Here is a 12,785-nt window from a genome sequence, read left to right as displayed (position 1 = left end):
AACAAACAGAGAGACACACACACACACACACACACACACACACAGCCGTTTCCTCCTCACATGACATCACATGAAGCGTCAGGTCATTAATCAGCCACATGCTGCAGAATGCTGCCACCAATCAACAGGCAGATTGAAGCCACATGATGACACAGACTGAAGTACTGCAGTAACCTCAGTGTTGACAGTACAGCGAGGTACTGCTGATGAACCTTTGACCCCTGCTGCTGCTGAGGTTAAAGGTAGTGTGAATATGAGGGCCAACACAGAAGAAGAAGCAGAGCATCGTTACCATAGCGATGGAAAACCTTTGTGATATCCAGCTGGAAAGGAAATGAAAACGTGTAAAAACAAAACAAAACAAAAGAATAAAACAAATTTAGCTGCACAAACATGTTCCAGCCATTTTCTTCTGCTTATCCATGTCACGGTCATGGGGGGTGGAGCCTATTTTAGCTGTCACAGGTGAGAGGATGCACGCCAGTCTGTCACAATGAACTTTTTCCTAAAAATCATGACGTTTGTGATTCTTTTTCCCAGTTTTGAGATCAGTTGCACTAAATTGCTGTCGAGTCTCTACGTTAAAAGCGCCCGGAGGAGACTGCTGCTGTGGTTTGGTGCCGATATTCTCTTAAAAGTCAACATTTCTTTCCCCTCAATGAAATTTGTTCACTTCACTGTCCAGCAGGGGGCAGACCTGAGGTTCACTATAAGCAAGAAAAGTAGACGAGAAGAAACTGAAGAGCAGAAAGTTTTTATTAAGAAAAGGTAAAAAACACGCCTGTATTTACAGCAGCAGACAGATGGGTCAGAGCCCCAGTAGAGCTCGGGCCTCCTGACTCTGAGCCTGAAGAGTCTCGCTGGCGTAACGCTGCAGCAACTCCATCTTCTTCCTCCTGACCAAAGCCTCCTCCACCTGAGAGACAGACAGACAGGGAGGTTACTCCTGAACTACGTACCACAGGTACTTCATCACTAGACCATTCTGGAGGATTCCCATGATGCACTGGGTGTTTCTTCTTCACTCGCTATGTGTTAACAGACCTCTCTACTGAATCATATCCGTTATTAATCTCTGTCTCTCTTCCACAGCATGGTCGTGTCCAAATTCACGGGCTGCATCCTCCTGAGGACCCAGCCTTGGCGGTCTACGTGGGCCGGGTCCTCAGAAGGTCGGGTAGGCCGGAAGTAAACGGCAGTGAAATTGGACGGTCTTGCCTTCAGATCTGCGTCACCGCTGTCTCGGTGGAGTTTAATAAACTCGGCCGTCTGCTCCTTGCTATCTAAAATATAACAGGACACTGGCGGAAATTCTCGACTGCCTCACACGTCTGTTTAATCAGTTTTCTGTTTGACGTTTATTCAGCTGTGTGAAAACCACCCGGGGGATTAATAAAGTTTTACTTTATCTAATCTAATCTAAGAACTTTAATCTCAGCCAAACTGATTTACTCACGAACAAACAAAACACTGAAAAAAGCCCAACAATAACATTTTTAGGTTGTCTAAGTGACTTATATATTACATTTAACCCGAGCAGCGAAAGTCCGCGGTGATCTGAAAATGATGTGCCGGGAGTTGTGCCGCTCTCGGCCGCATCAGTAACCCTCGAGCTCCCGGCTAGCTGTCGAGCTGGTGGGGAGCAGACGTCTCTGAAAACGTCGAAGCACTTTTGCAAATATGCGATATCTTGATAAACCGAGCAGATATTAAAAGTTTACACAACTACTTTCTCGCCTGAAAATATGTTAAAAGTTTATTTTGTGACCCAGAAAGATTAGTAAGAGTAATTTAAAAACTTAGCAGCGGCCGCCATTGCTGGAAACTGGAGTTTGGCTGGTTTGAATTCTTGGATATGGTGGGCCACGAAGGACACACCCGACCCATCCTTCAAATTCGGGAAAAAGCAGGACGCATTTGTCGGCTGCATTCGGAGGAGTCTACGAATTTGGACAGCCTTCGGCGCGTCGCTGTGATGTAATCGGTCTACAAACCCATCCTCAGGAGGATGCAGCCCATGAATTTGGGCACGACCCGTGTCTTTATCATGTCCTCCTTCTCTCACAGCAGATGGCCCCGCCCCTCCCTGAGCCTGGTTCTGTGGGAGGTTTCTTCCTGTTAAAAGGGAGTTTTTCCTTCCCACTGTCGCCAAAGTGCTGGTCATAGGGGGTCATATGATTGTTGGGTTTTTCTCTGTATGTGTTATTGCAGGGTCGACCTTACAGTATAAAGCGCCTTGAGGCGACTGTTGTTGTGATTTGGCGCTGTGTAAATAAAAGTGAATTGAACAGACCAAACTCTCCTGAAACCCTGCACGGTAGGCTGACCTGCACCTCCTGGGAAATGTAAAGATAACACCGCCTGCACAGGTGTGCCAAAGGTGACGCCCACTCAGGTAGGCCACGTTGTTGGCTCTATGTAGGTTGGAGATCTAAATGAAGCGGACACAGTCAGAGCTGCTTTCAAGGCTCTGGTTAGAATCAGGCGTCATCCTTGGCAGTGAGGGTCCTCACGTTGCAGGCAAGCGTGTTTGTGTGTCTCACCTCTTTCTGAGATGGAACAGGTACGTGTGCGATGAAGGCGAGTCCTCCATCCTCTCCCTCCTGCTCCTCCTGCTCCTCCTGGTCATCAGGCTGCAGAAATAAAAAAAGATTGTTCATATTCAAGCACATCTGTGTGTGTCAGTAAATTAGTCTTTATTTTTCTCTTCTCTAAACTTATTTAACTTGGATGATTTAAGGATGATTCGAAATGTCCACCATGTTTCAGTAAATAACCCACATGTTGTTGACGTTGGGTCACTGGATTGAATGTTAAATAAAATGAAATAAAAATCACGTGAACCCCGTCTGTCAGACCCAGAAGGCTGACTCTGTTCAGCTGCACATCTTCAGTGAAACATCGTCATCAGGTGACTTCTTCAGTCTCAGCTGACTGCAGGTTTCTGACCCTATGAACAAGCAGCACTGACTAACAATGGGCTGTGAGGTCAGTTTCATCATCATTGATATGCAAATTGTTGTAACTATCGATCGAAGACCAGCTGACACTGAAATGTTTCACTGAAACCGATGAACAGGGTCGACCTTCTGGGACTTCCTCATCTGGATGACGTCTACCTCAACGTTTGAAAAATGTTTCAGTGTCTTCAGCTCGTCCTCGTATCACGATAAAGCAGACGAGGTAAACATGGCTAATGCAATAATCCAGCTGTTAACATCAAATTTATCGTATTTGGTAACGATCTCAGCACACTACAAGTACTGATAACCTTAAACCTGTACCCGGATTAAAGTGATCCTATTCAGTTCTTACTGACCAGGACAAAAGTGATCTGGATTACATGATCCATGGAAGAAAAACCCAGATCATTTTATCTGGATTACATGTCAGAGTCGCACGTTCACACCAGACGGTGTGTTTCTACGAGTGAACCGCTCTCAGGTGTGCCGAGGTCACCTGACAGAAGCTGATTGGCTGAGCAGGTAAAGAGACAGTTCACCTCTTCGTTGTAGACGGTGTAGATGCTCTCCTCCTCTTCCTCCTCCTGCTGTTTCTCTCCAGACACTCGAGACTCTCTCTCTGTTTTCCACCTGTGGACCGCCTCCAGCACAGCTACACACACACACACACACACACACACACACACACACACACACACACACACACACACACACACACACACACACACACGCGTGCGCGCGCGCGCACACACACACACACACACGTGAGGTTACCTGAAGTGTCACACGCATGAACAGACGCTTCAAATCTGCTGAACTATAATCCAATAATTCCATCATCCAGGATTTTCACATATTTTCTGGATTATTTTATAATCTGGGGATTATGAACCTTGTTTCTCGTACTGCGCCTCCAGAGGAAGAAGGACGCCGTCGTCTTCGTCTCTGTAGCCGTAATACTCTGCATCCACATCCTTCATCAGCTCCCCCCTTGTCTTCCTCGGCGCTGGGGCAGCTGGGAGATTACATACTTGGTGAGGACCGATGGTGTGACAGTGTGACATCAAACAGGAAGTGATGCAAATACGTACGCTCCTTCTCGAACAGCTCCCGGACTCCCGGCAGGTCTCTGGCAGCTCCAAAGTATTTATAGCCGCGGTTTCCAGGCACCTCCTTTCCCTCGTGGTCCAACATCCTTGGCCCAATGCGCTGCGACACAAACACGCGGTCAGCTGCTTCGATTGCGCCGATTGATAAATAAATTGGAATTTTCAATAACTTGCCATGATTACTGATAATAAATCAAGATTATCAATATCAAGTCAGGATTTGATGAAAGTCTCGCAGCACGATGTTACACAGATTACAACATTCAGGGTCACGTGACTCATCACAGCAGGCTTTAAATCAGTGGTTACTATGGTAACAGTTCTATTAATCTGACCCTTTGATGGCTCAGATTAAACGTGAACTCCTGTGTATGTCTCTTACTGCATAGTCGGGTCCTCCGAGCTCTTTGATGCGGACCTCCCAGTGACCTTTCTCTCTCAGCAGCTTGTTGATCTCATCGTTCAGATCCCGAATCCTGAACTCACCCAGACCAGCTGCACAGGTGAGGCACAGGTGAGGCACAGGTGAGGCACAGGTAAATGGTCTGTATTTGTATTAGAGATGGACCGATCCGATATTACGTATCGGTATCGATCCGATACGGACCTAAATTACTGGATCGGATATCGGAGAAAAATAAAAAATGTAATCCGATCCATTAAATATCAGGAAAGCACCTCACAAAACTTGCAACACGCCGTAACTCACCTCAGAACGTTAGCACTCGGAGCAGTATGCATCACGTGATAGAGCAGCTGTGGCATGCTTTGGAGCTTCGCTAGCAACCCGGCATTTCATCTCCGACAAAGTTATCCCCGAGAGAAGTAAAGCAAGTGTGTAAGTCCATCTCTGAATGTTTGTAAAGCATTCCTGCGTTAAGCTTAATGAGCGACTGCCTCTCGCTCTCCGGCTGCTACTTCAATCATGAAACTGATCAATGATCAGCTGATCGTCTCTCTTGTTTGCTTTTGGCCCACTTTGCACCAGAAAGAGGAAACCAGCGGCTGAACAACAGCAGCACGTTTAAGCTTGATCAGCTGTTGTTAGAATGTATTTAATATTACTTTCTACTCGAGGATCTTTTTCTACGTAGCTGACGCTGGTAACTGTGCAGGGGCGGATCTAGCAAAGTTTAGCCAGGGGGGCCGATAGGGCATTAACAGGGAAAAGGGGGCACAAAGACATACTTTTCTTTCTTATTCTCATTTAAAATGTCGAGCTTTTAATTATTTAATATTTATCTGAATCTTACACCCAAAGTTTTAATCTGATGTAAAATGAATAGAAGTCCATTACTGTATATAGTAACTGTTAAGTCTAATATATATACCCTAGTAAGCTATAGTACTTTTTCCTTTGGGAAGGTACCATCTGTGCAGTCTGCAATTTTGTTGAAGAAAGATGTTGAATCTATTTAATATTTCTTGAAAAATAATTGATTTCTGTGCATTTTTTTTCACACTGCATCAAATTAAGGTTGATTACGTCGATTAAGCATCATGAGGTGGCGCGTGAGGGGTGGTTCCCTATTTTTTATTTATTTATTTTTGTTGTTGCTGGGAGTTGGAACCCTATTAGTTAGGTTGCTTAATATTTACGCTAAGTACTCTTTAAAATACCAGAATAGGGAGGATGGTGTAGGTCTAAGTTTATTAGATTGATCAGTATTGCTGAACTATGAAATTTTTTTTTGCATACAGGTATAACAGAATAACTTTAGTGTAGTTGTTGTTTTAAACTTGAGTATGAACTTATACAAAATGCAGCAAGATATTTAAAAAACACTATATCGGATTCATATCGGTATCGGCAGATATCCAAATTTATGATATCGGTATCGGACATAAAAAAGTGGTATCGTGCCATCTCTAATTTGTATAGCGCTTTACTAGTCCCTAAGGACCCCAAAGCACTTTACACACAAGCTACATTGTAGCCACAGCCGCCCTGGGGCGCACTGACAGAGGCGAGGCTGCCGGACACTGGCGCCACCGGGCCCTCTGACCACCACCAGTAGGCAACGGGTGAAGTGTCTCGCCCAAGGACACAACGACCGAGTCGGGGCTCGAACCGGCAACCTTCCGATTGCAAGACGAACTCCCAACTGTTGAGCCACGGAGAGACACAGGTGAGGCACAGGTGAGAGAAGGGGAGTGGGACAAGTGAGGAAGAGACTTGGACTCACCGTTCTGGATCTGTGCGACTTTCTTTGAGATTTCACTGATAATCTGAAACAGGCACACAGGACACACTCAGTACACCTGACTGCAGGTACCATCACCACTACTGATACTAGTGCTGCAGTGTGACTACCTGTCGTCTCCATTTTTCAGCTTTAGGAAGTTCACTGCACTCTGAGGCCAGAAAGGGTCTTCTTTCCTACAGATGAGAGATCAGGCAGACAGGTGTTTATCTGACGGCAGCACTACTGCTATAGACCGCAACCGCCTGCAGAGTGATAACAATTGCGGAGAAGATCATCAGGACCCCGCTGCCCTCTCTGCAGAGCATCTACCATCACAGAGTCCAGAAGAGAGCTGCCTCCATCCTCAAAGACCCCACACACCCCCAACACGGACTCCTCAAACTTCTGCTTAGGACCAAGGTTTAGAAGTGCGAAATCCAGAACATCAACAACTCCTTCCCCACAGCTATCAGACTCTTGAACAGCTGACCTATTTTAACAGTAATAATAATTTTTGCACATGTATTTTATTTGTTCTAGTTCTATTTGCAGATATTAACCGGCATCTGTGTGTGGACAGCAGAGAAAGAATTTCATTGTACAGAGAAATGCTTTTCTTTGTACACATGACGATAAACGCTTTGGATCTCGAAACTCACCTTGACTTTTCCTTCCTCCAGCTGAGCCTGCCTGAACCGAGCCAGGGCCGTCCTGACAGACAAAGCAGAGGGACACATTTACCCAAAGAGGAGGACAGGTGGAGGAGGACAGCAGGAAGAGGAGGACAGGTGGAGGAGGAGGACAGGTGGAGGAGGAGGACAGGAGGAGGAGGTCAGGTGGAGGAGGACAGCAGGAAGAGGAGGACAGGTGGAGGAGGAGGACAGGTGGAGGAGGAGGACAAGAGGAAGAGGAGGACAGGAGGAGGAGGTCAGGTGGAGGAGGACAGCAGGAAGAGGAAGACAGCAGGTAGAGAAGGACAGGTGGAGGACAACAGGAAGAGGAAGAGGAGGACAACAGGAAGAGGAGGACAGGTGGAGGACAACAGGAAGAGGAAGAGGAGGACAGGTGGAGGAGGAGGACAGGTGGAGGAGGAGGACAAGAGGAAGAGGAGGACAGGAGGAGGAGGTCAGGTGGAGGAGGACAGCAGGAAGAGGAAGACAGCAGGTAGAGAAGGACAGGTGGAGGACAACAGGAAGAGGAAGAGGAGGACAACAGGAAGAGGAGGACAGGTGGAGGACAACAGGAAGAGGAAGAGGAGGACAGGTGGAGGAGGAGGACAGGTGGAGGAGGAGGACAGGTGGAGGAGGAGGACAGGTGGAGGAGGACAACAGGAGGACAGCAGGAAGAGGAGGAGGACAGCAGGAAGAGGAGGAGGAGGACAGCAGGAAGAGGAAGAGGAGGACAACAGGAAGAGGAAGAGGAGGACAACAGGAAGAGAAAGACAACAGGAAGAGGAAGAGGAGGACAACAGGAAGAGGAAGAGGAGGACAGGAAGAGGTGGTCAGGTGGAGGAGGACCACAGAAAGAGGAGGACAGGTGTGTGTCTGTGGGGGGGGGGGGGGGGGGGGGGTCATACGGCACATCTCTGACAGGAAGTACTTACATGGCCTTCTCGGCGTTCCTCGCCTGCACAGAGAGAAGATCGGAGTGAGAAACATCTGGAAACATGTGGAGCTCAAAGAGGAGGTAATTTCATGGTAACCAATAGCACGTGAGGTCACCAAGCACCTCCTCTGAACCTCTCCTTGTTGGCCTGCAGCTGGGCCTGGAGGTGTTATCCAGGTAAAGTTGACACCTGGGCAAGAGCTGAGACCCAGACTGCCGCCAGACTCCATTAAAATCAGCAGTTTAATCAAGCTGATAATGGATTGCATTTATATAGCACTTTACAATTCCACCATTCATTCACTCTCACATTCACATTCAGTGAGATCTTGAGGGAGAACAAAGGGAAGCGGCAGCGGCCTAGAGGGAAGCGAGCCGGCGTCAGGAACAGGCTGAGAGCTCGTGCACACCTCTGCCTAGTAGGGGTGGGGGAAAAAAATCGATACTGTGTAGTATCGTGATATTTTGTTTGCTAATAATGTATCGATACAGGGACAGCAGAAATCGATATTTTGTTATAAAAAAAGTTTTTGTGGACTGGAACTCTGACTTCAGAGCATGTTGATCAGTTCCTTTTTCTGAGCAAGAATCCTGACACTGTCCAAATGTGTTTAACTTTTTTTTGGCAGTTTACTTATTTTAATTTAAGACATGTTTTATTTTAATGAAGTTTAAAACTTTTTTATTTAATGTAAAATTATATTTTGTTTTAATTTACTTTCAAATTCTTCAGTTGCTGAATGGGCTGCATAGTTTTTATAAATAGCTGTAATTGTACCAGATGGTTGCATTCAGTTCAGTTGGACTAGACTGTAATACAAACCGTTCAGTTTGTCAACAATAAAACTGAAATAAGAGAAAGACTGAGTGCGAGACTTTGATATTAGATAAAATGAATATTGATAAACCTTTATGTACAGAATCTGAATATCGCAAAATATTTTTAAATATTGTGATAATATCGTATCGTGGGATGTATGGTGATTCCCACCTCTACTGCCTAGCATCCTGCTCGCCAACGTCCAGTCACTGGAGAACAAGCTTGATGACCTCAGGGCCAGGATAAAGTTCCAGAGAGACATTCGGGACTGCAATCTCCTCTGCTTCACCGAGACATGGCTGAACCCAGCGGTGCCGGACCACGCCATCCAGCCGGCCGAGTTCTTCTCGGTTCACCGCATGGACAGGACACGGGACTCGGGGAAGTCAAGGGGAGGCGGCGTGTGTTTAATGGCGAACAACAACTGGTGCAACAGTGCGAACGTTGTTCCTCTCACACGCTCCTGCACACCAAATCTGGAACTACTGTCCATCATGTGTCGTCCTTTTTATCTACCTCGGGAATTTACATCGGTCATTATAAGTGCCGTTTATATTCCACCACAAGCGGACACGGTCACCGCCTTATGCGAGCTGCATGAGGCACTCACACAGCACCAGACACAACACCGGGACACTGCGCTTATTGTGACGGGGGACTTTAATAGCGCCAACCTCAAACGCGCAGCGCCGAACTTTTATCAACACATCACCTGCCCCACCAGAGGTGAAAGGACACTGGACCACTGCTACACTACGGTCAAGGACGGCTACAAGGCACAATCCCGCCCCCCGTTTGGCAAATCTGATCACGCCGCCATCTTCCTCATGCCAAAATACAAACAAAGGCTGAAACAAGAAGTTCCAGTTCAGAGGAAGGTCGCGCGCTGGACGGATCAATCGGTGGCCGCGTTACAGGACGCACTCGATGACGCAGACTGGGGCATGTTCAGAAACAGCTCCGATGATGTCAACGAGTTTACGGAAGCGGTTGTGGGATTCATCGGGAAACTAGCGGATGATACCGTGGAGACAAAGACTATCACAACGTTTCCCAACCAGAAGCCGTGGGTGGATAAAACCATCCGCGACGCTCTGAGATCCCGCACCGCTGCCTACAACACGGGACTCACGACGGGGGACATGGACCCGTACAAAGCCGCGTCATATAACGTGCGGAGGGCGGTGAAAGAGGCGAAGCAGCGCTACGGGAGGAAACTAGAGTCACAACTCCAACAGAGTGACTCTAGGAGCCTGTGGCGGGGACTAAGGACAATAACGGACTATAAAGCACCAACAACCGGTATGACGAACGCGGCCGTGACTCTGGCAGACGAGCTGAACACTTTCTATGCTCGCTTCGAGGGTGCAGCTAAGGACTCCAACAATGCTAGTGTTAGCGGCGCTAACGGCTGCAGACAGGAAGATACTGCCAGCACCGGAAACGTGCTCGTCATCTCCGAGCATGAAGTAAGGAGAGCCTTCAAGAGAGTGAACACCAGGAAAGCAGCAGGACCAGACGGCATCCCAGGTCGTATCCTCAGAGACTGCGCATACCAGCTAGCTCCTGTGTTCACTGAGATATTCAACATCTCTTTATCTCAGTCGGTGATCCCCACATGCTTCAAAGAGTCCATCATTGTTCCTGTCCCGAAGAAACCCCACCCTGCTTCTCTCAATGACTATCGCCCTGTAGCCCTCACCTCAGTAGTGATGAAGTGCTTTGAACGCCTGGTCAGAGACTTCATCATTTCTTCACTACCAGACACACTGGACCCACTACAGTTCGCTTACCGTCCAAATCGTTCCACAGACGATGCCATCTCTCATCTCCTCCACACATCACTCACTCACTTGGACACTAGAAGGGGGAATTATGTTAAAATGCTCTTCATAGACTACAGCTCTGCATTTAACACCATAATTCCCTCCACACTCACCACCAAGCTGGAGCATCTGGGACTCAGCTCATCTATGTGTCAGTGGATCTCCAACTTCCTAACTGGCAGACCACAGGCAGTAAGGATGGGCGGACATGTCTCAGCCTCCACCACTCTCAGCACTGGAGCCCCCCAGGGGTGTGTTCTGAGCCCCCTGCTGTACTCTTTGTACACATATGACTGCGTGGCCACTACCAGCTCCACCACCATCATCAAGTTTGCTGACGACACCGTCGTGGTGGGCCTGATCTCTGATAACAACGAGACGGCCTACCTGAAGGAGATTAGGAATCTGGAGAACTGGTGCCAGAGGAACAACCTCCTTCTAAACGTCAGTAAGACAAAGGAGCTGATAGTGGACTTCAGCACTAAGCAGGAGAGGAACTACCAGACCCCTGTCATCAACGAGTGCCCAGTGGAGAGAGTGGACAGCTTCAAATACCTCGGAGTTCACATCACGCAGGACCTGTCATGGTCCTGTCACATCAACACCGTGGTGAAAAAGGCCCGACAGCGTCTCTACCACCTCAGACGCTTGAGAGACTTCCAACTGCCCTCCAAGGTGCTCAGGAACTTTTACTCGTGCACCATAGAGAGCATCCTGGCGGGAAACATCTTAACCTGGTTCGGGAACAGCACCATGCAGGACAGACGAGCTCTACAGAGGGTTGTGCGGTCAGCTGAGCGCACCATCCGCTCCGAGCTCCCTGACCTGCACTCAATCTACAGCAGGCGGTGCTGGACCAAGGCCAGGAAGATCGTGAAGGACCTCAGCCATCCCAACAACAGACTGTTCTCTCTGCTGAGGTCAGGAAAGCGATTCCGCTCCCTGAAGACCAACACAGAGAGACTGAGGAGGAGCTTCTTCCTGCAGGCGATACGGTCTCTCAATCACACCACCACACAGTACTGACCCACACATACAGTTCTTACACACACTGGACTTTCTGGACATTGTTTTCACTTCATTACTTAAATCACTTTAAGCATATTTGCACTGCACAAGACATAATGTGGATCGCACAACACTGGTCACTACATTCTTCATTCCAGTTAATACTTGTACAGCTGCTGTTATTGTGTATATATTTATTTATATTTCTTCATACATTCTTATATAGTTCTATATTGTGTATTTTGTTGTACAGTTATTTTATTTTCAACTTTAATTTATATATTTTATCTTATTCTCCCAGTTAAATTTACCCTTCATTCTAATTTGTGTTGTACAGTTATTTCATTTTTAACCTTAATTTATATTTTATTCCTTCCTAGTTAAATTTACCCTTTTTAATTTTTCATATTTATTTCCTATCTTATTCATAGCCTTTTCCTTTTTTGTTTTCTTTAGGTCACGAGCAGTTGTCTAAGCATTTCACTGCATATCGTACTGTGTATGACTGTGTACGTGACAAATAAAATTTGAATTTGAATTCACACACTGGTGGAGGCAGCTACAGGTGTAGCCACAGCTGCCCTGGGGCAGACTGACAGAAGCGAGGCTGCCATATCGCACCATCGGCCCCTCTGGCCAACACCAGTAGGCGGTAGGTGACGTGAGCATTAATGTTCAATACAGCCACCTGATCGATACACCAGGTGATCACGGTCTGCTTTGGTTGCTCAGTCTTCTCCATGTTTCAGCTGCTCCACCAGACTCCATTCAAAAATCTGTTATTTTTAACTCAGAGTGTTTTAACACGGTTTGGAGTCGGAGGAGCGGCTCCTCACAGAGCCGCTGAGCGCTTCCTGATCACTGATTAATAATGAATATTGATTAACGTGCACACGGCTGTGACGTCAGTGAACACAACAGATTAAAATGCTGATTCTCACCATGTCTGCTGCGGAGTTTAGCCGTTAATCCAACAACCGAGCAGAAACCATCCAAACACACACGAACACAGCACGCACACTAACAGGAAACACGTCACCGGCTCCCCCACTGCATCCGGTTTTATGTCTGCACTACTGCCCCCTGCAGGACGAGCGGCCCGCCTACAACGACATGTAAGATAAAATAAAAATGTACACACAAATGTAGGAAATAAAATAGTTAATGTGAAAGCGTAGAACATTAATATTCATCTGCTGTATGACGGACGTGCACGCTGAACTCTCAAACTTATATGAGCTGTGTGAGATCTGATTGGACGGCCACAA

At 47.2% G+C, this 12,785-nt stretch overlaps 1 protein-coding gene across 1 annotated transcript; it reads right to left on the bottom strand.

Annotated features, from left to right (window-relative positions):
* Positions 1-738: 738 nt before the first annotated feature.
* On the bottom strand, positions 739-12,588 carry isy1 (ISY1 spliceosome associated protein). The gene is made up of 11 exons (XM_085275365.1): positions 12,459-12,588; positions 7,862-7,884; positions 6,918-6,969; positions 6,387-6,452; positions 6,259-6,301; positions 4,455-4,567; positions 4,055-4,172; positions 3,856-3,978; positions 3,503-3,615; positions 2,544-2,633; positions 739-916 (listed from the first exon to the last, which is right to left on the bottom strand). The coding sequence occupies exons 1-11, from the start codon at positions 12,459-12,461 to the stop codon at positions 809-811; spliced, it is 852 nt and encodes a 283-aa protein (XP_085131491.1). The 5' UTR covers positions 12,462-12,588; the 3' UTR covers positions 739-808.
* Positions 12,589-12,785: the final 197 nt, after the last annotated feature.

The sequence above is a fragment of the Mchenga conophoros genome, linkage group LG5, assembly GCF_057382185.1.
Source record: "Mchenga conophoros isolate Kocher_MC1m ecotype Shallow Benthic linkage group LG5, M_conophoros_male_GT1.1, whole genome shotgun sequence".
NCBI classification, from domain to species: domain Eukaryota; kingdom Metazoa; phylum Chordata; class Actinopteri; order Cichliformes; family Cichlidae; genus Mchenga; species Mchenga conophoros.
Note: the sequence above shows the minus strand (reverse complement) of the source record. Positions and strands in the feature narration are given on the sequence as shown.